Source organism: Andrena cerasifolii, chromosome 8, assembly GCF_050908995.1.
Source record: "Andrena cerasifolii isolate SP2316 chromosome 8, iyAndCera1_principal, whole genome shotgun sequence".
Taxonomy (NCBI): Eukaryota; Metazoa; Arthropoda; class Insecta; order Hymenoptera; family Andrenidae; genus Andrena; species Andrena cerasifolii.
In genome coordinates, this window is record NC_135125.1 from 364,992 (window position 1) to 392,604 (window position 27,613).

Here is a 27,613-nt window from a genome sequence, read left to right on the forward strand (position 1 = left end):
ATATTTTGTGCCAATGTATTAACTTGCGGAGATTCAGTCTATTCCTTTTCATTGTGCCACAGGAATATCAACAAAGGACGATAAACAAAAGTATCTAAACACTTTTAAGTACAAGTACAAAATCGCAGTTGTCAATCAATGTATTAAATTAGTATATTATTTCTCGTAATCATGAGAATTGCATTTTTTAAGCAACATTAAAACTATATAATTTTTTGTATTAATTCGAACAGGCACGCTGCGTGACGTCACGCCCGCGTTTTTCATTCTGGTTTCTGATTGGTGCAAAGTTACCAGGCAACCTTTCTATTCTACAGACCTTGGGGCTAGAGAGACGTTGCGTTAAATGCTACAAGACTGTAAGGAGCTGAAAGGAGAAAATTCAACGATCAGAGGGCTTCTAAAGGGTGAAGAAGAAGGAGCGGAGTCGATTAGAGCTGTTCAAGTCTTTGAATATTCGGGTAGCTGGAAATCCGAACCAAACTGAAACCCGGTTTCCTAGCCGAGCTGAGTACCCGAATGAACCGAGAGGCTTGAAAGAACCGAACGGCTTGGATAGAACCAAGTAGCTTGAATTTTTCAAGCGGGCCGAAAGAATCGAGGCGGTCCGAAAGAACTGAGGGGGCCCGAATGTATGTGTGTACATTGTACGTCGAGCAAATAGGTCAGATATACTTAACCCAATTATAATATACAGGGTGTCCCACTAAGGAGTGGACAGCGCTATATCTCTTAAAGTATTGTCGATAAAAGTATAAAAAAAATAGGGAATTGCATGGTTCGAGGGGGCCCATTTATTAGCGCGAACGAATTTTGTTTTCGATTATTATTTTAAAAGATACGATGGTCAAGTTCGGTTTTTCAAATGGAATTATTTTTTTTGAAGACCTGAGTTGATAGTGCGTTCCAAGACAAATTCAATAAGCTTTAATGTATACACTTTATTTCCACTGGTTTTTAAGATATTGCGCTTGCAAAATTACTGATTTTCACTGGAAGAAAACCCTCTGGATTAGGAAGGACCGGGGTCGGTCTTACTGGCGCTACGGGTGGCATTGCCTGTTGAAATGGATACTTACCTGCCAAAGGTCTACGACAGGGTTCGCAGGCCCAAAAGCTGGACAATTCTTTTCCGTCAGAAATGCTACTTAGGTAGGTACATCTGCGGTATCGAGAAGCGCATCGTTACTTTTATTTCGCACTTGCTTCTACGCTCGGATGGCCGGTTCTTTTGGGAGGGATGCAAGTTGGATTGGTTAGGTTAGGAGGAGTGAAAGTTGCTAGACTAAATTTCAACCATAGGGAGCAGATTGTATCAGAACCAATCCAACTTGCATCCCTCCCAAAAGAACCGGCCATCCGAGCGTAGAAGCAAGTGCGAAATAAAAGTAACGATGCGCTTCTCGACACCGCAGATGTACCTACCTAAGTAGCATTTCTGACGGAAAAGAATTGTCCAGCCTTTGGGCCTGCCATTTCTGGCGTAGACCTTTGGCAGGTAAGTATCCATTTCAACAGGCAGTGCCACCCTTGGCGCCAGTAGGACCGCCCCCGGTTTTTGCCATTCCAGAGGGGTTTCTTGCAGTGAAAATCAGTAAATTTGCAAGCGCAATATCTTAAAAACCAGTGGAAATAAAGTGTATACATTAAAGCTTATTGAATTTGTCTTGGAACGCACTATCAACTCAGGTCTTCAAAAAAAATAGTTCCATTTGAAAAACCGAACTTGACCATCGTATCTTTTAAAATAATAATCAAAAACAAAATTCGTTCGCGCTAATAAATGGGCCCCCTCGAACCATGCAATTCCCTATTTTTTTTATATTTTTATCGACAATACTTTTAGAGATATCGCGCTGTCCACTCCTTAGTGGGACACCCTGTAGATTGCAGAAGTTTATGTAAATGAATGTTTTTATTGGAATGACTTAAACAAGCGGGACTTTGACAGAACTATGTTTCCTCATTAATAGGATGTTAAAAATATATTTTCGATTTTACACATTTTGCATATTCTGTATATTGTTTGCAGATATGGAATTTGTTTACAAATTAGCTTGGTGAACCTCGCCATTAAAATTTAGTAGTTTCATATGTTAAAAAGTTTAATAGTCTAATAGTTACATATATATTCAAAAGTTTAATAATTCAATAGTAGGTACAACGGCTTGATACGTATAATATGTCACTTGCCATCCCATCGAACAACGCTTGTGACAAATGACTATCGGACTTACGGAGCTGACGCGCCACTCGGCGAGGAAACATCCACCATTCTGGCAACAATCGCGTGTGCACTTTGCACTGTGCAATTGAAGAAATGGCAGCGTTCGAAGAAATCGAGAGCATGGAAGTGGCCGAGATGATGGAAATCGAGGAACATCCCCTGCATCACCCTGGCGACTTTAGACCGGCCCGCAGGAATCGCAGTTCCGTGTGGGAGTGGTTTACGAAAGTAATTCGGCAGGAGAGCACGTGCAACACGTACGGGAAAACGTATAAAACGTAGGCGGGAGGCACATCATCCCTTCGAAGACATATGACCAGCCAACACAGCGGTATATTCGAAGTTGTGAATAAGATCAGCGCGGTAATGGCGAATACCAATGAAAACAGTATGTAAGAAACTATTTATGATTCTACTAGTGCATGGAACTTTATTTTGAACAATTACATAATTTCCAAATAACCACGTGACTCATACCGCGAAATTCGTCCACAGATGTTACAAGAATGTCCATGCTCGACGAAAAAACCCCGCAAGCAAAGGAAATTACCAGCGAAATTGCCCTATGATAATCGTGGATTGTCAGCCGTTCTCCGTGGTTAGCTTTCAACAGTTGATGAAGGTCGTGGAGCCGAGGTATCAGATCTCCCGCCTGCGACATTCGCCGAGAAAATGATACCTGACATATTCCGAGCCGAACGAAAGAAAATTCAGGACGTAATCAGCGAGGATGTCAAAACTGTACGTATAACTTCTCCAATGTTCGTGAAATTTGTCAGTATCTTTTATGTGATATTTAAAACACGTTTCTGACTCGATTTAAGATATTTTCACATCTTTTAATTGTTTTGGATTAGAAACGAACGTTCGCATTCACGACAGACGGCTGGACGTCGCGGACACTGGAGAAATACGTGTCGCTGACGGTCCATTTATATTAAAAAACTATACGCTTCACATCCTCTGCGTAACCGAAGCGCAAACGAGCGAGAACATAAACGCGATACTGAAGAACTCTTTGAGCGAGTGGGGGTTGAACGACATGAAATCTACACTTTACTTTACCACCGACAATGCCCCGAATATTGCGAAGGCCATTAAATTGTGCGATACGTGGGAGCGTATCCCTTGCTACGCTCATACTCTGCAGGTAAATAAACAGGAGATATTTAAATGCAGAAAATGCATAATAAATCGTTAACATTTCATATTTAATGCAACGAGTTCTTTTCAGTTGGTCATAAAGGACTGCGTGGACGATTCTGCTGATCTGAGCAAAATAATAAAAAGATGCAAACACATTGGGGTTCTTCCATCGCTCAGCATCGGCAACCGAAAAACTGAAAGTTGAACAGAGGAAGCTATTTCTGAAAACGAAGCCCCTCAAATTAATTTCCGATGTGAACACGCGATGGAACTCGCAGTTCGATATGCTCCGTCGCTTACTAGAGGTACGACGTGCGCTTGATGCGGTTTTCTGTTAGCCACGAACGCCGGAACATTTGAAAAATTGCAAGTGGTCCAAAATCGAACAGTATTGCGATGCATTACGGGTCTTTAAAGAGGCGACGTTGATAATGACACTGGAGAATGAGCCAACGCTGTGCCGTTACATACCTACGATATACGGCGTACGGAAAAGTTTAACCACACCAATGCAGCATAATGAAACGGTCGACAATAACAGCTCGCACTTCCGCGAAAATTTATTAGAAGAGCTGAATATTAGGTTTAATTTTATTAATGATTCCGAACCACTGATACTCGCAATGATTCTGGACCCTCGCACCAAAGACCGTTTATTGACGGCAGACGAAAAACTGGCGGCTCACAGAGTCCTGTATTCAGTTGCGACCGAGTACCTCGCGGACGTAAGCGACGTGGGTGGGGGAAATGTGCAATCGAAACAAACGTCAGATGAGTGTGAAACAATAATAAGATTATGTGATACTGTGTTCAATGTTGTACGTTATATATTTTGTTTCTATGACAGGACCAGCGCCAAGACCAGCGTCTGGAACATTGATGGATTTTTTCGAAGATATTAGCAGAAGCGAGGTTGATAGGCCAACCGAATCTGTCGAAAAGGAGATTCAACATTTTATGGAGGAAAAACATATACTGAAAGAAACATGCATTCTGCAGTAGTGGAGGGACAATGCGACGAAATTCTCAAAACTGCCCCACGTGACACATCTTGAAGCCCTGGCTTGAGAGAGGGAGAAGAGGGCAAGAAACAAGAAAATGCAGATGAGCTCAAGAAGACGATCGGGAAGCCGACAGGAAGACTGGTCCTGAACCGAACGCCATTGCGTTCGGACATGCGGATTGCGCCTTTATATCCGATATTGCCCTATGTACCAAATATAGTGGTGACGTTTGTGCGTCCCCATCCTGTAATATAATCTAATAGTATATAGTATCTAGTATGTGTGTAGGGTCGACAGATCATTGTATATCTATTATTGTCTTTACTATATAATCCATGTATATAATAAGTAATGTATATGTATAGCATGAATATAGTGTGTGTGTAGTATGTACATACTATGCAGGATGCGTACATTATGTATGAAATATGTGTGTAATGCAAATAAGTTTATTTAATTTCTTGTGATTTCATACGCTTTTTCAGAAATATTTCCTATCCTCATTCAAACGGATTACTACCGTGTTCTTACATTAATGAAATACAAAAATTAAATTGTGTGTCTATTTATATTTGTTGTTTAAAAATTATTCGTCTATTTATTTATTTATACCTAGACTGCGGAAGTTTATGCAGGTATGATAGCCCGAACATGCGAATATGCTGTATAAGATAACGGGGGAGGGGGGGGGGGGTTATATTTAACCTCTTTTATAAAACTGTAGTATACTAACAGTTATGCTGTAATAATTATATATTATACGTATCAAGCCGTTGTACCTACTATTGAATTATTAAACTATTGAATATATATGTAACTATTACACTATTAAACTTTTTAACATATGAAATTATTAAATTTTAATGACGAGGTTCACCAAGCTAATATATAAACAAATTCCGTATCTGCAAAAAATATGCAGAATGTGCAACGTATATCCAGAATATGCAAAATCAAAAATATATTTTTAACATCCACTTAATGATGAAACATAGTTCTGTCACAATCCCGCTTGTTTAAGTCATTCCAATAAAAACATGCTTTTACATAAACTATCGCAGTGTATATTATAATTGGAATAAGTATATCTAACCTATTTCCTAACCTATCTGCTCGACGTACAATATACAGACATACATTTGGGCCACCTTAGTTCTTTCGGGCCGCTACGATTCTTTCGGCCCGCTTGACATAATTTGGGCCCTTTACACGGACGGTCCGGCAGGCGGTCCGGTGTGCGGTCCGGCGCGCCAGACGCCGCGCGGCCCGCAAAAGTACGTGAAGCCGGATCGCGGCGGTCCTTCGCGCAGGCCAGAAGGTCGTACCCTTCACTCCTTAGAGATAGCGACGTCGGACTCCCATTTCTACGTCGACTCCACATGCTTTTTACACGATCCACCGCAGTGGTGTATTGTGTACTACCTGTTCGATGTACAGGGTGTCCCACTAAGGAATGGACAACGCGATATCTCTTAAAGTATTGTTGATAAAAATATAAAAAAAATAGGGAATTGCATGGTTCGAGGGGGCCCATTTATTAGCGCGAACGAATTTTGTTTTTGATTATTATTTTAAAAGATACGATGGTCAAGTTCGGTTTTTCAAATGGAACTATTTTTTTTGAAGACCTGAGTTGATAGTGCGTTCCAACACAAATTCAATAAGCTTTAATGTATGCACTTTATTTCCACTGGTTTTTAAGATATTGCGCTTGCAAATTTACTGATTTTCACTGCAAGAAACCCCTCTGGAATGGCAAAAACCGGGGGCGGTCCTACTGGCGCCACGGGTGGCACTGCCTGTTGAAATGGATACTTACCTGCCAAAGGTCTACGCCAAAAATGGCAGGCCCAAAGGCTGGACAATTCTTTTCCGTCAGAAATGCTACTTAGGTAGGTACATCTGCGGTATCGAGAAGCGCATCGTTACTTTTATTTCGCACTTGCTTCTACGCTCGGATGGCCGGTTCTTTTGGGAGGGATGCAAGTTGGATTGGTTAGGTTAGGAGGAGTGAAAGTTGCTAGACTAAATTTCAACCATAGGGAGCAGATTGTATCAGAACCAATCCAACTTGCATCCCTCACAAAAGAAGCGGCCATTCGAGCGTAGAAGCAAGTGCGAAATAAAAGTAACGGTGCGCTTCTCGATACCGCCAGATGTACCTACCTAAGTAGCATATCTGACGGAAAAAGTATTGTCCAGCCTTTAGGCCTGCCATCCCTGGCGGAGACCTTTGGCAGGTAGGTATCCATTTCAACAGGCAGTGCCACCCGTGGCGCCAGTAAGTCCATCCCCGGCCCTTGCTATTTCAGAGGGTTTTCTTCCAGTAAAAATCAGTAATTTTGCAAGCGCTATATCTTAAAACCAGTGGAAATAAAGTGTATACATTAAAGCTCGTTGAATTTGTCTTGGAACGCACTATCAACTCAGGTCTTCAAAAAAAGAAGTTCCATTTGAAAAACCGAACTTGACCATCGTATCTTTTAAAATAAAAATGGGGAAAAAATCGTCTCGGCTAATAAAGTAGCCCCATCGAACCATTTAATTACATTTTTTTTTTAAATTTTTTATCTCCAATACATTAGGAGAAATCCAGCTGTTCAGTCTACGCGCGGACACCCTGTATATCACCCCCAAGACGATACGGAACTGCACTGTGATGCCAGTTCTGTGAGCTTCGGTGCAGTGTTAATGCAAAAGAAAGCAGATTTGAAATTGCATCCTATTTTCTACTTTTCTAAACGGACGTCCGATGCGGAAAGTAAATACCATAGTTTCGAGCTAGAAACCCTCGCGATCATTTATGCATTGAAGCAATTTAGAATCTATCTACAGGGTGTCAAATTTAAAATCATAACTGATTGTAATGCTCTGACATTAACTCTTAACAAGAAGGAAATCAATCCTCGAATTGCACGATGAGCGTTAAATCTTCATGATTATGACTACACGGTACAACACGGAGAAGGCTTACGAATAAGGCACGTTGACGCGCTCAGTTGGTCTACGGGCGTACTTGTTATTAATGATAACCCTTTCGAATTAAATCTTGCAATAGCTCAAAATAGAGACGAGAAAATTACACAAATAAAAAGTAAATGAAAGGAAACGGGCTAATTTATAGGGAAAAGGGTGAAAATTTATTGTTTTACGTTCCAGAAAACATGGAGGATAATATTCTGTACAAGTACCACGATGAGATGGGACATTTGGGAACAGATAAAGTGCTAGCATTATTCTAAAAAAATATTGGTTTCCGAATTTAAGACAGAAAATTGTTTCTCACATACAAAATTGTTTGAAATGCATTGCATATTCTACAAGCACGAGTAGATCTGAAGGACATTTGCATAATATACCTAAAGGTAATCTTCCATTTTCAACAGTACACGTGGACCATTATGATCCCGTAAAAAAAGCACCCTTCAAATGTTATATGTTTTTCTAGTAATTGACGCTTTCACAAAATTTATCAAATTATACGCGACAAAAACTACCAATACTAAGGAGGTTATAACTTGTTTAAAACAATACTTTTGCAGTTATAGTAAGCCGAATATTATTATTTCTGATAGAGGCAGTTCTTTTACGTCCAAAGAATTTTCAGATTTTATGCAGGAAATGAATGTACAACGTTTAAAAATGCAACAGGATCACGTAAGGCCAATGGTCGAATAGAAAGGTTCAATCGAACATTTGCCCCGATGTTAGCTAAACTAGTTGACAACTCGTCAGGAAAATATTGGTACAAAGTTTTGGAAGATGTGGAGTACGCGCTGAACAATACCATCAACAAGTCAACGGGAGAAACTCCAAGTATTTTATTATTTGGTGTTAGACAAAAAGGGAAAAATATAGATAGTATTCGCGAATATTTAGAAAATACCACCACTGACAACAACCGCGATCTTCAAAGCGTTAGAGCTCAAGCACAAGTAAAGACTACGCTTTCGCAAGAATATAATAAAAAACATTACGATAAACATCGAAAGAAAGGACACCAGTTTAGTGTTGGTGATTATGTTATGGTAAAAAATTTTGATAACACACCTGGTGTAGCTAAAAAGCTTATACCTTCTTTTAAAGGCCCTTACGAGATCCATAAAAAATTGCGTAATGACCGTTATCTATTAAAGGATATCGCAGGTTTTCAAGTTTCACAAAAACCATATCACGGAGTATGGGAAGCGGCTAACTTACGGCTTTGGCACAAGGGATTGCAAACTGATAACTTACCTTAACTATTTTTATTTGTCTACGTTTACTATATACAATATTCAGTTACTTTTAATCATTTATCATTCTAATATTCATGTAATTAATAGTTTAAGACACGTATTAACCTATTCATGTGTGTGTGTGTGTGTGTGTGTGTGCGCGTATTTTGTAAAATGATAGAAATTAAGAGACTTGCGAGTGACCGAGGTCAGTCATAGTCAGGACTCATAGAAGCCTCCAATAAAAAGACTAATATGATTATGCTACCCTTGTACAGTCAATGTACCTACAGCCATTTAAAAAATAATTCATTAGGCAGAGCAGACCTTATTAAATTATAAACAAAAGGACGTGTTTTTGATAAACAGGTAAATATTAAATTTGGCGAGTTTCATTAATTTATTTATTAAATAAAAATAAATTTAATAAATTAACTACTAATTTTATCATTATATCTGTATACAATTTATTTATTTACTATTTATATTTAAATAAACAACAGGATCCTTTCTCGTTAAACGTTCGTGACGCAGACATCATTCGAAAACACAGTCGTGTTCGTTTATCGTCAACGCATTATTCTCGTTAAAATCACCATACGGACAACAACGTTTTTTCCTTGTGTGGTTGTCCATCGGGCCAATGAGTTCTTTTTCATCATGATATTTTCAATCAGTCACTTAAAATTAATTTGTCGAGTGACAAAGTCACTTACATCGCGTACCACGAGAGTTAATCGGGCCTTACAATCCTGAGGGAAAGACATTCGCGCGTGTGGGAGTAAGTTACAGAAACAAAGAATAAAATTACTATTAATGAGTAAGATGGTGTCTGTAAAGCGAATAATACTCTATAAATTTAGAAAAATAACGTTATAGTAACGAGGGAAAAATAAAAATATTATAGTTCCTCAAAATCGTTTATGGGGTTTTAGCTTCCTATAGAAAAGTCTGCTTATACTGTTTGTCATCCGCTTATGATGGGACACGGGTGGGCCTAGAGGAGGGGGCCCTTGGCCGATTCCATCGGGAGTGTCCACTCATTATTATAAAAAAAATAATAATAACTGATAGTTGTTTTCGTTTCAAAATGTACAAATTTACCAAAGACTAATAAAGTTAACCATTTATCGTTTGAAAAACAAATAATTATTAAGGCCAATATGAAAAGAATTTCACGATAAACTGTAAACAAATATTTCATGTTCAGATTCCTATGCGATACAATCAGAAATTCGATAGATCCGAATATTCGAATATTCGAAGAAATTATTCGTATTCGAAATTATTCGAATTATTTGAATATTCGAATAGTCGAATAATTACAGCTCTAGTTGGAACGGATATATAGAGTGTTTGACAAAAAATGATCAGAATTTTTCCATATCTCGAACATTGTTTTTACCATTTATTCACCAGCTTGCGAGTTATTATAACACTATTTACACAACTTTAAAATGTGCCCTCGACAATGAAAAACGGTATGGCCATAATACACGTATTGTGTCTTTTGACCAACCCCTCTATATGAAAGCACGAGAAATTGTAGCAGCATCACCAGATACATCAGAATTATCAAAAATTGTAGTGAGACTAGGAGGTTTTCATTTGCTCATATCCTATCTTGGATCAATTGGCTATGTAATGGAAGGTAGTGGTCTCAAAGAAGTTATTAGCGTTATTTGTGCACCTAATTCTATCGAAAAAATGCTAAATGGACACGCTTATGCAAGAGCTGTCAGAGCTCATGCATTGCTGCATCTGGCTTTGTCAATGATAATATCGAAAAATATTGATATAGATGGCGACGTTCATGAAATTCTCAGGACCTCCATTGGAGATGTATTGAAAAATGCTGTCACATATGAAGACATTGAAAATTCAGATTGTGATATTAAGCCATTACTGGACAACTTCAATGAAAAGTTACGTGAATTAGAAGAAAGAGATCCCACAGCAAAATTATGGGTACAATACTTTCGTATGGTATCTATTGCAAAGGAATTTATAAGAGGTGAAAGGATGGGAGTTTGGGAAGGACATCTCAATTCCATAAAAAAATGCTTGCATACTTTCATGCATCAGGACATTTTCTTTATGCAAAGTCCGCTCACTTGTATCTCCAGGATATGCTAAAATTACAAAATTTCATGGAAAAAAGTGTTTTTGAAAAGTTTACCAAAGGATTCTTCACAATTCGACGTTCTAATAAATCAAGTTGCGGGAACTTGGAGTGACATGGTCATTGAACAGTCACTGATGAAATCAATTAAAACTGGCGGAGGTGTTGCACGAGGAAGGAGTACTCAAGAAAGTGTACTAAGCAAATGGGTTTATGGCATGCATGCGATGAATAATGTGTGCGAGGGGATAGAAAATATTTGTAAAGTTAACTTGGATACAACAGATCAACATGTCGATGCACGGAATTCACGCGTTGCGAGAGACAATAATGACGTTCAAAATTAATAGAATGGTTTACATACCATGATCCTTTTCCAAAAATTAATCAAATTATATCAATAGCAAGTGGGATTGTCGGTGATGATAAAATAAACTGTTATAACGCTTATGGAATAGGTCTTATCTCCATAACGAATATAATCGGTCAGAAATTTGATAACATCAAGCTAAAACGCACCGAAAGAGTACATTTTTAACTGTTTCCAGTTCTGTGAAAGTTCATGACACAAAAGTAGCCATAGATCCTCTGTTGCTATTTCAACGAATTAGCATAACAAAAAAGTTTGAAGATAAAATCCAAAAATACTTGCAATATGAATTAGCTCCATATCCATTGGCACTCTTTGATGACATGGGGATGCGCAAAACTAAAAAATCGTCTTTGTTTGATTGTTTCGAACCTAAACTTGTTACATTCAATGCTGCAAGTGATACATATATCGTCGATGAAAGATTTCTTTTGCACCGAGTTGTCTGGCATCGAGATGCTACAATTAATTCAATTTTTGAGGCATACATTAATTATATACAGAACCACTATGGTTCTAGTGTAATTATTGTTTTCGACGGTTATGATGATAACAGTAATAATATAAAAGCAATGGAACAACGACGTCGATCTGCCAAACTTCCTGCATCTACGGAAGTTCTTTTTCACACACCAATGAATATTCTAATGAGTCAAGAATAGTTTCTTTCGAATAGAAAGAACAAGAGTAGGTTTATTGCTATGCTGTCTCAAAAATTGGAAGCTGCCAACATCAACGTGAAACACGCTCAAGACGATGCTGACGTTCTCATTATTGAAACAGCACTCGACCAGTCTTATACAAATACATGTATTGTTGTTGGCGAAGACGTAGGTTTATTAGTATTACTAATTGCACGTAACCCTTCTGATAGAGAAAATTATTTTCTTAAACCAGGAAAAGCCAAAGTTGTAACTAAAATATATTCTTCCCAAGGATTTGATCCATACACAAAAAGTAAAGACCACATTTCATTTTTACACGCTATCACTGGGTGCGACACAACATCAGCTCTGTTCAACAAGAGTAAAGCGCAGGCTTTGAAAACACTAGAAAAACGAGATGATTTAAGAAATTCCGCGAAGGTTTTTAAAATAACGGAGTGTTCGCCAGAATTAATTTTTAATCATGGAGTACGCTTTCTTCTGGCAATGTATGGTGCGTTACGCCTGCATGCGCGACATGACTGCAGGGCCACTCCAGGCGCTTTCGACGGGCTCCCTTTCTTTGAGGCCCTTTTTTTAGTATCGCCCTCACCGCTAGGGGGGTAAGCTTTCTCGCGGTTGTGTTAATAGCGATTATATATAAGTACGCTCTCGACGAAGTCATAGGAAGCCAAGGGAAGAAAATAGTATAGTGAATCAAAAGTCGCGGACTGGCTACGCAAAGACAAGAAGGTGACTAGTCCCAATATCCTTTTCCGACACTGAGTCTTGAAGCTGGAATCCTGCTCGGCTCAGCGAACCCCTCCTTATTATCCTTACCCTTTTCCCTCCTGCTAATAGCTTGAGCTTGACCTTAGATGGTGAAATCGAAGAGGACGATGAGGTTTGGAAGAAAGGCGGTCCTGGGGAAAATAGCCCGGGACTCTATCCCACTACGACGGAGGAACCCATTTTTCATTGGGGAGTTCCTGCTGAATTCAAAACCTATAAACTCACCCCATTGTCATTGCCTCCTAGGGAGATATCTGATACCTCCAAGATCCCCTTGAATGATTCGCGATTGAGATATTACTTAAGGAAGTTGTTTCTTAGTGTTAATGTTTAAAATGTATCATTATTGCTAGACATATTTACGTTTTTAAAAACAAATAGCTATATATATATATATATATATATATATATATATATATATATATATATATATATATATATATATATATATATATATATAGAAGGATATATATATATATATATATATATATATATATATATATCAATTTTATCCTTCCTTCTACAAGGCACAGCCTTTCCCAAATTGTTACGTCCCTGATGGGATGTAACAGGTGCACGATTAAACGAGGTTTCAATAGACACATTTAGGTACTATTGCTCTGCCAAATCAACGCGGCTTAATAAGGCGGTGAAATTATATACGTTTTCACCAACATCTAGTGCTGCCTGCCAGCATTTATATCGGGTGTACTACCAAGTGCAAGTGTGGCTCGGTAACGCACTTAATCCTGCAGACTGGGGATGAATAATGAGAAATGACATTTTGGAGCCGATTCTAACTTTTTTACCACCTGCTCCAGACACTCTAATAAATGTAATTTTTTGCAATTGCGTCAAAGGCTGTGGACCAAACTGCGGCTGCAGGAAACTTGGTTTGCATTGTTCAGCAGTGTGCAGTTCTTGTCATGGCCAGTCATGTCTCAATGCACCTGATATAACTGCCGAAAGCAATGTGGACAAAGATGACGATGTAGATCCTGTTCATTTCTTAGCGGAAGACATACTAATTGAAGAAACTGACGCAGAAGATAAGGGAGACTCGTAATTTTTGTATTTTTAATAAACAAACATCGTGGATTAGGCCTAATGGGGGCACCACGTTTGAAAAAACGCGCTCAGTACTCTACCTCCGAGGTGGTGTGGAAATGAGTGTATTATTTCTTACAAGCAAAGATCCCCACCTCGCAAATTCAAAAAATTATAAAACATTGGGGATATGCAGAGGTTAATATAGGTGTGTAATATGCAATTTTTGTTTGCTGCCCAAATTCACTCTAGGGGGGTGAAATTGCCCCATGAAAATCCGTTTTTTTTTCTCGATTTTGTGTTATAACTCGCGAACCATAACAACTGTAACAACTATAACTTACCAAACGATAGTCTTAATTAATAGAAGTAACTTTTTCCTGAACACTTTTTTCTATCTCCTAGAGTTCGCGAGTAATAATACAAAATATAAAAAAATTCAGGGGTCAATTGCACCTTTTTGGAGTGAATTTCGGCAGCAAACGAAATTGCGCTGTACTCAGGAAGACTTCCCCTACATATTTATAGAGTTTCATAATTTTTTTAATTTCAGGGTTTGGGATCTTCCCTTGTCAAATGTATGGGGGTTGAAACTTGGTAACCCAACATACATGGAAATGGTTACACCTACGAAAAAAAAACTCTTAGAACCTTTTTGGTAGATAATTTCCTAGGCTATAAATTGTATAATAACTATTTTTGTCGCAAAACTGCTAGATAACGAGATATTCGTGAAAAACAGTTGTTTCTATTCAACCCTCTATAAAAATTTTAGCGGCGGTCGGATCGATGGGGACTTTTGACATACAGTTTAAAACGACCAAATAAAGGCCCATACCAAAATTTAGCTTGGTGGGACTTATTCCGAAGACAAATTCTAATTTCACTAGACTATCGGCTCGGTGGTTCAAGCCGAGTTAGGCTCGGCTTGCTTTTTCCGGGTACTTGAACAGTTCTAGACTGGATGCGTATGGTTCTGGAAAAAAAGGGAGAAGAAAAGAAGAACAAGATGAAGGAAGAAATCAAAACGAAAACACAATCTTCAGTTAACAGTGTTATATGTTGATGAAAACGGAACCTTATGTCACCAGATGTTACTAGGCAGTGAGGACTGTCTCTATATACTGACATGAACGTGGGTCACTTTTGAGTCGTGTATTAAAGAAGCTGCCATACGTCTTTTTCTAATATCTTACTAATAAACCATATTATATATATCAACGGTATTTGGTAATTAATAAGAACCAACACCCATAACAAACAGTCCCAGAAACACTTACACACATAACACATGTAACCCCATTTTGAGGCCGAAAGGCAAAAAATAAACCTATTTACTACTACAAACAAAAAATGTATTAAATAATATTAAGCAGATATATTTTTATTTTATACAAATAAATATTTCAATACCAATAAATATTTTATTCAAAATACTTGGCACTGCGATATCGAAAAAATGTTAATTGTCTTAGTATTAATAATTTACAATAACTCCATTACAATCTAAAATATTAGAAACGCAGTCACATTTATTCTACATATGTAGTCTTCCAGGATAGGAATAAGGGATAAATTCTGGGCAGACAAGGTTTATTTGGATTAGGTAGGAAATACATGGCTTGGTTGACAGGACGGGGCTACAAATTTCGGAAGGCAGACGTTGCGTCTCGCTGAGTTTATACAATTTTATACTTATTCTACTGTGCCGACGGCACTTGAGTTTATTCTAATGAGGCGTCCAGGAATTATTCTGTACTCTCCCGTTCGATTGGCGTCCAGGTATTGTCGCCGAACTCTCCATATCGAACGGGCGTCCAGGGATATTCTCCCGTACTCTCCTCTCTTTACTAATGAGATGCTCTGTACTCTCTCGACCGATAGGCGTCCAGCTATTATCGCCGTACTCTCCATATCGGTCGAGCGTCCAGGAACAGACTCTTGTGCGTATTCCCTCCAGCAGGCGTCCAGCTATTATCTCCGAACTTTCCTGCCGGAGTCCCTAAGCTGTCCGAGAGCGGCCGTTGGTCTTACCTCGCCTTCTCTCTCGGAACAGCGAAGAAGAAGGAAATGCCTTTGCGGGCTCTAATTTATACCTAATCGTTGCTATCCGCGGCCGCAGAAACCAACAGACGCGTCGTCAAGCGCGGGCCTCGCGTGCCGCGGTTCCGCACCCGCAGGTCTCTGCTCACGAGCGGCCTACAAGCGTGGTCGCGAAACTTCGCGATGCTTCCTTTTCTGCATGCTACACATATATTTAATTCTAATATCATACGCACGTAAATGTACACATTTAGCGTGCGCGTGTAGCATATGCACACGCGTACAATCACATTCACGAACGCACGCACAAGAAAGAAAGAAAAAGATTAATGCAATTTATACATATTTATTCAGTTTAGCAACACCAATTCGGGGCGCAGCGCCAAGTATTTTGAATAATATATTTATTGGTATTGAAATATTTATTTGTATAAAATAAAAATATATCTCCTTAATATTATTTAATACATTTTTTTTTATATAAATAGCCATTGTTATAACTGGCGCAATTTTTGTATAGTATTAGTTTTGTAAAACTAAATATAGCACATTAATATACGACACTTTTTTTTCGTCTGCACTTTTTTGCACCTTTTTTTAAAAAATATGATTTTGTGGAGATTTCACACATTTTGTAGTGTTTATTGATGACTGGATAACTTTTCCCTCCCCCTCCGGGTTATTTTTTTTTAAATATATTGTATTGTCATCCAAACTACGCATGCCTGCAAAGCTCCAAGACAATTGGATTGGTGGAATTGGTTTAAATTTCAGTTTTCAGATATGAACCAAGCATACAAGAAGCAAACAGAAGATCGAAGCTGAATAAAATCGTTTAATTAATATGATACTATGTCACAATAATTTTTTTTCTCTGATGTAAATCACACTGCATCATCTTCTGCATCGATTATTTGTAAATATATAAAATCCACATTTTAGTTACAACATAATGTAGAACTTATATAGAAATAGAGTGGCCCTTTGCTATTGTAACTATAGAGACTGCAAAATTGTGTCCGAAGGAGGTGAGAGCGTATGGCAGAAAGTCTTTTTGCAGGAAATTTAAATGCTAATTGGAATTCAGCGAAAATGAACGAAGAGATCGAATATTTTTAACGCACAATTTATTGGTGTGGGAATAAAATTAATTTAGTATGTTTATTGACGAATTAAATTAATATTGTTAATGGGAAACTAATAAAATTAATGAATAGCGTAGGAACTACTGTGAATTTTAAAGTATTACGAATGTCTTTCACAAAAAATTGAAAAGTATCATAAGAGATGTGTTTTCAGCATACTTTCTTCACTAATGTGTCATAATTTTCTTAATTCTTAATGCTATGTCTTTTCACAAAGTTGGTCGATTTACCTGATTTTACAAGTTTCCAGAAACTTGTGTGAAACAAGATGCTTTTCTGTCTATGTAACCTTCTCCGGACAACCTCCAAGCCCGTGCGTCCCTTTCATTTTTATCGAAGCCTGTGCGTTCCCTTCATTTCTATAAGCTTTACATAGAAACTCTAAATTAAAAATAATTTGCTAGTATAAAAATATCTGGCAATTTAAATGCAATTTGTTACAATATATTATTTTGTACATGCGTGGCACACATTTCCAAAAACTTGTGCGAAAGAAGATGCTTCTCTGTCGCACCTTCTCCGGACAACTTCGAAGTCTGTGCGTCTCCTTTGTTTTTATCAGCTCTACATAAAAAGTCTATTGAAAAAATTTAGCGTCTTACCTTGTTAATTGAGACAATAATTCAATGTCCTATATGGTGTAAAAACTCGTGACATTTCAAATTTTTTACATCTTACCTTATTTGCCACTTGGCAGATTATGATTCATTGACACTAGCTAGGTTACGTTTACCTTGATAGATGTGCTCTCTGTTTGGCTGTCACGTGACAACAATTTGTTACGCGATTAGCCGAAACCTTCATCGAATGAACAACATGCCTGAGAGACATTTCCTCGCCCTTTCATACTCCTCTCTTGTCCACACTTGACGATGGAGAAAAATCTCTTAAATTTACATTAGTCAAGTAAACGGTACAGTAGAATGGCGAGTGTGAGAAAGCATATCTAACTCGACTAGTGTAAACAGTTGGTCGAGTAAAAAAGTCGAGTAAACGGGCAAGTATTAGTCGAGTCGAGTGGTAGAGCGGGCAGTATAGTAACTGGGCCGAGCATTGGGCTCAGTTCACTAGGCTGAGTTACTTGACTAATGTAAACTAGACTTAAGAATCTGTACAAGCTACGAGCGAGTGGTGGTTCGCGCATCGCCTGTCACTTAGATCGGGACCAGCGCCGGCGGAAGGTACGGGCGAAGCGGGCGACCGCCCGGGGCGCCAATTCGCGAGGGCGCTTCAAAAAAAAAATAGTTGCTGAATTTAGTTATTTTTCTGTTTTATTTTTTTTTTAGTATGTCTGGTATTATTCAAATAAAAAACGATGAATTACGAAAGCAACCATAGCAACTTATATTATACGTCGTTTCTTGAAAGAATATTAACTACAGTAAATTGTCGTTCTAAGATCACCAGATTTAGTTCGTTGTACGTATGATCATCATTCGCCTTCACGAAAAAGAAATGAATCCCACGTCGATGAGACGAACGCCTCCGTCGTCCTTTGTTTTTTTTTAAGAAACACGTTTTTGTATAATATACAAAGCTACTCGTGGACTCTGAGAAATATTTTATCCTTTCATATATTTATATTCGCAGTTTTAAGTTCTAAATATAAATGTCTATTGCAATTTAACTATAAGTCTTGTTTTGTAACATTAAAAGTTTCAAATGAAAGGATCATTGTCAGTTCTAATAACTTGCAGTACTTTCCAATAAAAGTTACATGTGAATTTTTACTAGATAATATATACATCTCAGCAAATCCCCATAAAATATTGAAATTCGGGTAAAACATAAAAATCTTTTGACTTTCTTTACCCATAGAATGTAGAAAAAGACTCTCAGGAGCGCAGAATAGAAAGAGAAAACTAAATCAATCAAAAGAAAATGAATTGTCTACAAGTCTGATGAATTCATTTTTTAAGAAGAAATGTGAGCCAAATATGCAAAATGAAGAGCATAAAAATACCGAAGGAAAAGAATATCTTGAAATGGATACAATTACTTTTGAAGAGGAAGAACGTGATGATAATCAACCTAAAAATGTAAATACTGATGACAAATCTTCATCTGAATATGTATTTATTATGTATTATAATAAAACTAAATAAAACTATATAAAGTAAAACAGATTTTTTTTATTAAAAAATTAGGAAGAGGGCGCCAAAAAATGTTTTCGCCCGGTATCATATGTATTGTCACGCCGGCCCTGATCGAGACAGAATAAACTTTTTTAGCCATACGATGAGTTCCAACTCTTTAACCCGCAACGATCCCCTAACTTCGGTTTCCAACCGAACAATCCCGCCCCGGCACCCAGTGGTCCGAATAGGGGTAGTAGAGGACATTCGACCGAAAAATGCACTTTCCCCTATCGAAATCTAATGAATGTATACTACTTCCTAAATGTCCATCAGTCTCGAAACTGAAAATATTATTTAAATTTAATAAAAATTCTAATTAGGACGAACGCTTAAAGTTGGACATTTTAAAGATAGCATTTTTCGACAGAAAAAAACTGCTTCCTTCTTAGAGATGCCCTGACGACCCTGTTTAATATTATCTCTCCATTATTTTTCTAGAATGAAGAGCATTCTTTTGCGTTAACAATTAACACCGTTAACTAAAAAATTACTGGTCATAATCTATTAACAAAGTGAGGCTCAATGAAATAAAGAAAATTTTCAAAGTTCTTTACAATTAACAAGGAATATCTTTCAAGTTCCATCGAGTTCGACGTTCTAACCAATTGGAATATGTTCAGCACACCTTCCCCTACAGAATCAGGCAAAAATCATTTCCCCCTTCAGCCCACTCTTCAAATTATTACTGTTTGAAGCCGCCAGTAACGCGGCTCGCCGCTCGTTTTCCGTATATGCGTTCGTATCCATCGCCGAAATCTCCGCGAGGAGTGTCAAGCTGAGGAGTTCTATGGAATTGTTTAGATTATAGGCACGTCATATGTTTATGCTATGGTGTAGATAAGAATTCGACTAAGCCTTCGATTCTCTGGCTGCAGTCAGTTGAATCAGAACCATTCGACTTGCACAGTGAGATATTACTAGCCCTACATTGCGTATTCAAACGTTACTGTTAAGTTTTTGGTGTTTTTTGTTCATTCGATGTGTTCTTTTCTTTAGTTTGTGTTTCGTGTATTAAATATATATATTTATCTATACTTTATTCAGTTAAGTTTAAGTTTAAGCTTAAATTTAAGTTACAGTCTTTTTTCCTTCATTGATATAACATTTCATTTCACTTCCATTTGGTAAGTACGAAAACACTTAAAGATTTATTACATGAATTATTTTCTATATATAGGTATTCAATATATCGTTCTTTGCTATCTAGATATTATTTATTTCGTGATAATGGAAGGTTTTCATACATATCAAGATTTATTCTTGATATTAAGAAATTCCAGTAAAGATATGGGTGATTACATATTTTTATATGAGAAAATATGTGAACAAAATCATTTTTCTCCCGAAAATCCAAAAAATTGAAAATGATTTTGAAAACATTTGCTTTCAAATTAAAACAAAAGTGGGTAAAAGCCAGATACACAGAAAGCAAATTTCTGAAATCTAGTAATGAATGGTTGCAGAAAGATTTGGTGTATCCTAATACAATATTAGCAGAAATTCCGTCGACAAGTGCCGTAGTTAGACCGCAGACATCCAGGGCTGTTACTTACGAGGGAAGGAAATTATTCTCGCAATGTGGCACTCGCCAAAAAAGACGAAGAGCCCGGTCTCTAGTCACCAATTTTTCATTGGAGGAATTAAGTCATGCAACTAAGATGAGTTTGCGTAGCCATGGTATGCATCGAAAGGCATACTTCCTTAAGTATTTGCAGTCTAATGAGTCTACTAGAAGCGTTGGAAATTTTGTTAAAAAATATGGCACATTAAATAAAAAAAGAGGATTTACAGCAGAAAAGGCTTTGAGTATCTTTATTATGGCAGATCTATCAAAATTTCAATATATTAAAATTCGAAATGAATCGATAAAATTCAATAATAATCCATGGCCTTCGTATCATATATTATTAGCAGAAAAAAAATTCTTATCCACCCAAAGGTACAGTGAAAATAACGGAAATGTGTGTCAACGTTGACCTGCAGAGTTTATTAGACCATACTGCTTCCCGAATAATGAAGAGCGTAGGAACATTCAAAGAAAATATAGATTTGGTATTAATATGCAAATGGAGTTGCGATGGAGCTTCTGGGCAACAAAAATATAAGCAAGTTCAGCATGGAAATTCCAACATAAATGATGAAAGCGTTTTTATTTCAAGCTTAGTGCCTATAAGGCTACAAAATAAATTAAATGAAGCAAAAGTTTGGGACAATCCACAACCGTCATCGCCGTGGTTTTGCCGACCTATTGGATTTTCTTTTGTTAAAGAAAGTAATGAAATTATAGATGCAGAAATAAATCAAGTCAGAAGCGAAATAAAAAATTTAAAATCAATAAAAATAAACAACGTGCAAATTGAATATAGCATGGCACTGACCATGGTGGATAATAAAATTTGTAATACCATTACGAGCACTTCATCTGCAACGCGATGCTATATTTGTCAGGAAACATTGACAGAAATGAATAATTTAGATCTTGTATATTCCAAAACGTGTAACGATACAAGTTATTTTTTTGGCATATCTTCATTGCACGCGTGGATTCGATGCTTAGAATTTGTATTGCATGTAGCATACAATTTGCCATTCAAAAAATGGAATGCAAATACAGATGCTATGAAGGGGATAAAAAAGCAAAGGAAGGAACAGATATAAGAAGAATTTAAGGAAAAGATGGGCCTATATATTGATTTCGTCAAGCAAGTATGGGGGTCATCCAACGATGGCAATACAGCACGACGTTTCTTTACAAATGCAGAAGTGTCTGCCAAAATCACTGAAGTTGATGTGATGTTAATTAAAAAGTTGCACATTATATTACAGGTAAGTAATTTCTTTCCTACATTCAATACATATTGAAATATTGTAGGAATACAGGCAGAATACCTACTGTAAAACATTTTGTAACTCATTATGACTGGTGTTATATGCCATTTTATATAAGTATATATCCTCTGTATGAAATAGAATTTAAAAAACAGGAATTAATCAAACATTAATTAAAATGTTCTATACTGTGTTACAGGTAATTTCTTCCCCGTGCAGAATAGATTTAGGAAAGTTCCAGCAATACACGCAAGAAACCGCAACATATTTTGTTAGTCACTACGGCTGGTATTACATGCCAGCGTCTGTACATAAATTATTGGTACACGGTGCAGAAATAATTAAACATGCATTACTTCCAATCGGGCAGCTCTCTGAGGAAGCTCAAGAGACAAAACACAAGGATTTTAAAAAATTTAGAACTAATAACACGAGGAAATGTTCAAGATAAGCAACAAGCGAAGATACATTCAATAGACTTCTTTTAACATCCGATCCGCATATTTCTTCACTAAGAATAAAATCGTATCGTAAGAAAGTAAAACAATTAGATCCCGAAGCCGCAGATCTAATACTTAAATAGAAGAAAAGAAACATCGATATTATTATAGGAATGATAGAATGACGTAACATTCCTACATCAACAGACGCGGTCGCGTCTGGAAGCTAATTCCCCCTTCCCCTCTACCCATAGGCACACTGAGCGACCATGTCTCTATACACGAAAGATAGCGAAATTGACAGGTCGTCGGAGCTATTTTAGCCTTATTATCTTATTTTATGACATAGTCCCGGTGTTTTTACATGATTAAGCGAATCATTTTTTTTTTCGAACCTATATGTCGTTTTACTTAATGTATCAAGCTATTTGTCTAAAAGATATAAGATTTATTCTGAATTAATAGTTATAAAAATGATACTTTTAGGATTACGAGGTATGACGTCACGTTTTCCTTCTCCACTTGACGCCAGTAGGTGTCGCCTCGAAAGCATAATTTATAAATGTCACTTGGCTGTCATTCAATCATAATAACCTGCTAGTTATTAGCATTTTTGAAACGTCACGATGGTAAAGAAGATATTTAATCAAGGTTAAAGGCAGGATTATTTAGAAAATATTTAATATGAAAAAAGTAATGAAACCCCCCCCCCCCCCATAAACATGATTCATGTATGAAAGAAGCTAATTCCCTTTAATTCACGAAAAGTTCTCACGCAAAGATTGTGAAATCATCTTTGCTAATTCCAATTGTACCTTTAACCCTTTAATTCACGAAAAAAGTTCTCACGCAAAGATTGTGAAATCATCTTTGCTAATTCCAATTGTATTCTCGTTTTCCGTTCGAACACTGATTCCTCTGTCACTTTTTATACTTGACATTCCTTTGTTGGCCACAAATCGATTCAGTGCTCACATTTTCAGCTTCGGTTTTAAGGAATTAGCGGGAGAGGCCTGTAGTTGACACAAAAACTTTTATAAGAGGGATATCTTCTGTTAAAAATGTCGTATGAAAATCGTTTTACGATGGAAAATAATAAAAACTTGGTAAAGACTAATTTAAACGAATCAAAGTCGGTAATAGATTAATAGCACATTCGCCAATCTGCACTAGAGATATGAAATATTTTGTTTTAAGTCGAAGCTGAAAATCTGAGCACTGAATCGATTTGTGGCCAATAAAGGAATGTCAAGTATAAAAAGTGACAGAGGAATCAGTGTTCGAACGGAGAACGAGAATACAATTGGAATTAGCAAAGATGATTTCACAATCTTTGCGTGAGAACTTTTTTCGTGAATTAAAGGGTTAAAGGTACAATTGGAATTAGCAAAGATGATTTCACAATCTTTGCGTGAGAACTTTTCGTGAATTAAAGGGAATTAGCTTCTTTCATACATGAATCATGTTTATGGGGTTATATCTACAGTTCAAGTTTCATGCCGATATCTCATACCTATGGTTCAAAAGTTAACGGGTGTTTAAAATAATATATCAGGAATATCTTGTAACTATTTAGACCACTTTGTACCGTGATTGTATTACTAACATTGTATTGATAATAATATTTAACTAAATTGTAGATTTCGTCACAATTTCTTATTGTACTATTCGACTTTTTCTTATAACTTGGAAACGAAAAGTTTCCCTAACATGCGATTTAAATCACTTAAAGAGCATTAAATAAACTACTACATAAACCGTTTTCAAATTTTTTAAATAACAATCAAGTTGAAAAAATGAAAATAAAAACATTAAATAAACTTACAAAATTTTAAATAATAAATCATTAGAAAGGGATAATTTTTTCCTATTGTTTTGGCGTAAATTTCATTCCGATACCTTTTATACTTCAAAAGTTATACACGAATGTCCCCCTACTACCCCTATTCGGACCACTGTGCGGCATTATCTCCCGAAACTTCGAAGCCCGTTAGACGACGACTGTGAAGGACGACCCGGAGCACTCCGAGATTCTCAGCCAGAATCTCGACCACAGGTGCCTTGGTACAACATACCCAATGTTTATTATTATCATAGAGATTAATAAAAAGTTGGTATGGAATATATCTACATGTGCTTTAAAAATGGCGGGGCTGAGTATTGAACATTTTAACGTTTTTCTGTGATTTTGCTGTAATATTGGTCTTAAAAAGTGACGTAATCCAATTTCAGGGTATGATTTTTGTTTGTTACATCCGTAGTTTCCCGTGCAACCAATAAAACTAAAATTAAAATAGAATTGTTAAATTGGTGGCCGAAAAATGGTGATTATTTAAAAAAAAATCGGTTGTATTTGTGGGTTACTAAAAACTCGCAACTATTTATTTTTTTTTATGAAAATCTTGAATGTTTACGGACCATATAATAGGTTACGCGGGAAATGGCACATGTTTTATACATCCTGTAACTTATTCAAGTCATCTGAACCTCCGTTCATTCGCAAATACGACAAAACAAAGACAAAAAAAATCGAGAAAAACGCGTTTAAAGTTTCTGGGCAAAGGCGACGCTATAAGTTACCGCTTGACCTTTTTAGCTACCAAATTCACAATCTTGCGAATTTTAATATAAAACAAACGGCATTTTATTCAGAAAAGATAGGACTTTCGAAAAATGCAATACAAAATCGATTACTCGGCTGCCTAGTCCCCTTAAACTGCGTGACCCGGAAATTGTACTGCTAATATTCAACAGTTAATATCTCGAGAACGAAGCGTCGGATCCGAAAACGGCAAAGGAATTGTCGTTGTCGGTTTGCATCAAGACCCGCATGAACATTGATCGGAGCATGGTATAATTATATGATGAATTGCAGATTTGAATGCACAGTATATGCCATCTAGGCACAGAGGTCTCCGGAACCAATTATTGTAGCGTTGGAAGCACAAAAATCTCCGGAACCAGTTATTGTAGCGGTAAAAGCACACAAGCCTCCGGAACCAGTTACAATAAGAGTAAAATCAGCACCGCAAGGAATTGCAAAACCGCAATCAAGTATGTCTCCCCGTGCACAGAATGAAATTCAACCCAATAGGTTTTTACCCATTGACTACATACAGGGTGTCCCAAAAATGTAGGGGTTCCTTGAAAGGGGTGACTCAGGGGGTGATTTGAAACAACTTTTTCCTTACCGAAAATATTGTCCGAAGCTTCGTTAACGAGATATTAACAAAACCCCCCGACCAATCAGAGCGCGTGCCTTCCGTCCGAGCTCCCGTTGTAGCGTTGGCTACGCGGCAGGCGGCTGCGCTTGTACTACGAAGGTATGAACAAGCAAGTCGGTATGCACCGAAGGAAATCGCGTTACACCGTTTTATTTTAAAGCGGAATTTTAAATAATAATTGTTTGAAGTGAGAGGACAAGAAATACGCAAATTTCGTTTTCAAAAAAGGCATAAAAGAAAAGATACTGTAACAAAAAATGTACGACAAGAGATCATAATTCGTTATTGAGGTAAAAATCCGTAATTTAATTATGGCCAACATAACTAAATTTAAAAAATAATATTAGGTGTATGAATAAAGTCTTTCCGATTGGATTTACATAATCAGTATAAAGCAACCGAATTTCTATCGCAGTGATGTTCGTAAGCTACCAGAAAAATGGCAAAAGGTAATTAACAATAATGGAAATTATTTCGATGGTTGAGTTGTTTTCATACTTTTTAAATCAAACTGTTATTGAACCCTAAAATCGAACAGAATTTATTTCTACACCTAATAATCACCAATAAATTAAATAACACTCACGCCTACGAGCATTCCTTTCCTTCCTTTCCTTCCTTTTCGGAATCCTGTGTCACTGAGTAGGTCACTGTGCCGATTCTGGTCATCGGTGGACGAAAAGATTTATGGTAGGGTTGCGCCACTGCTCAGCTGATCGCAGGTATACGACACCACCCGAAGGTAAGGATCGCAACGTCAAGTGCGTCCGGGTTAATGTACCGAATATTCACTTCACTGCACGGCCACTAACACTAATCACTGAATTTACTTTTCATGGAACGTGTTTTCCTACGTTATAAAATTGGTGGCCCCGAAAGGGGTCGATTACTGTTAGTTGAGTAGTTGCTCGATGTGACCACCCTCAGCGTCTATGCACGCCTTGCGGCATCATTGACTCCGTTGAGAATAATATTGATGCCAAACGCCGAATCGTACCCACGCTGGGGGTTTGGATGTGCGGGTATTCCCGTGCAAACGCTCGCATAGTAGCACTTGCGTTCCCGTTGTTCCCGGCGTATACCCAGAACATCGCGTAATATTCTTGAGCGGTGAACATTTCTGGGACGAGATTGCTAGCTGACTGATAGCATTTTTTCCAAGCAACTTCCTCTACCCCCAAGTAGTTTCTCTCTTTCCATTATGAGTTAACTCCCACCAGGACAAGAGTCTTTAGGTAAAAAGAAGCCAGCACATTTCCGAAATACACGTGCTTTGCAGAAGTGCAACGAACGACCCATCCTACACTTTCACAAAAGCCCGGGCTCCGTCCTTTTACTGCCAATGTACCCGTTGCTTCGAGATAGTCAGCAGACACCACGTGTTTCGGTTCGACAGGGCCCGAAAAGAATAGAAACAGAAAGTCTTTGAGTTGCTATAAAGGAGAAAAGGCATACCATTCCTGTTTCCGTTTTCCGATACCCTGAGTTCACGTCTGCTACGAGGCGGAACCAGCTAAACCATAAATTACCCAGAACAAATCGTTCCCTACCGTCGACTCGCAGGACAATACTGTCATAAACAGCGACCCTGGCGAAATGCTTTGGCGGGATGCAGGGCAGATTGTTTAGGTTACGACCAATCGGACTTCGTGCCCATCTTTTCTCGCACGGAATACGTCAACGCGTGCTTTTGTTTTGAAATTCGAGCGCGTGCTTATACTCTAGAGATAAGCAGGTGAGACTACGCGCAGTCAGCGAATTACCCCCTTTCTTCCTGTGTCTCTCCGCGAGACGTATTTAAAATTAATCAGGCTGATGGGCCAAAGCATTTCGCCAGGGTTGCGGTTTATGTCTGTATTGTCCTGCGAGTCGGCGGTAGAGAACGATTTGTTTTGGGTAATTTATGGCTTAGCTGGTTCTGCCTCGTAGTTGACGTGAACTCAGGGTATTGGAAAACGGAAACTCCCTCATGGTATGCCTTTTCTTCTTTATAGCAACTCGAAGACTTTCTGTTTCTCTTCTCTTCGGGCCCTTTCAAACCGAAACACGTGGTATCTGCTGTCTATCTCGAAACAACGGGTACATTGGCAGTAAAAGGACGGAGAGCGGACTTATGTGAAAGTGTAGGATGGGTCGTTCGTTGCACTTCTGCAAAGCACGTGTATTTCGAAAATGTGCTGGCTTCTCTTTACCTACAGCCTCTTTGTCTCGTGGGAGTTAACCCA

General features: G+C 37.7%; 2 protein-coding genes, 2 long non-coding RNA genes and 1 pseudogene across 4 annotated transcripts in view; 4 read left to right on the plus strand and 1 right to left on the minus strand.

The window, feature by feature from the left end:
* The window catches only part of LOC143372210 (sorting nexin-14), a 278,394-nt gene that overhangs the window by 163,233 nt on the left and 87,548 nt on the right, over positions 1–27,613 (minus strand). The window lies entirely within an intron of this gene.
* LOC143372282 (uncharacterized) overlaps positions 1–27,613 on the plus strand; it is a 394,641-nt gene that overhangs the window by 85,673 nt on the left and 281,355 nt on the right. The gene's annotated exons all lie outside the window — the stretch shown is intronic.
* LOC143372271 (uncharacterized) lies at positions 2,262–4,374 on the plus strand. Its single transcript, XR_013086249.1, has 3 exons — positions 2,262–2,968; positions 3,085–3,377; positions 3,462–4,374. It is a non-coding gene; the product is annotated as an uncharacterized LOC143372271 (long non-coding RNA).
* LOC143372387 (uncharacterized) lies at positions 10,122–11,748 on the plus strand (annotated as a pseudogene).
* On the plus strand, positions 20,170–22,344 carry LOC143372268 (uncharacterized). The gene is made up of 2 exons (XM_076818324.1): positions 20,170–21,721; positions 21,924–22,344. The coding sequence occupies exons 1-2, from the start codon at positions 21,572–21,574 to the stop codon at positions 22,173–22,175; spliced, it is 402 nt and encodes a 133-aa protein (XP_076674439.1). The 5' UTR covers positions 20,170–21,571; the 3' UTR covers positions 22,176–22,344.

Excerpts from the sequence above, each read along its gene's own strand:
- LOC143372268 (XM_076818324.1), top strand. The coding sequence starts at position 21,572 with ATGGGCCTATATATTGATTTCGTCAAGCAAGTATGGGGGTCATCCAAC. Across the intron at positions 21,722-21,923 it reads AGTTGCACATTATATTACAG|GTAATTTCTTCCCCGTGCAG; the intron begins GTAAGTAATTTC and ends ACTGTGTTACAG.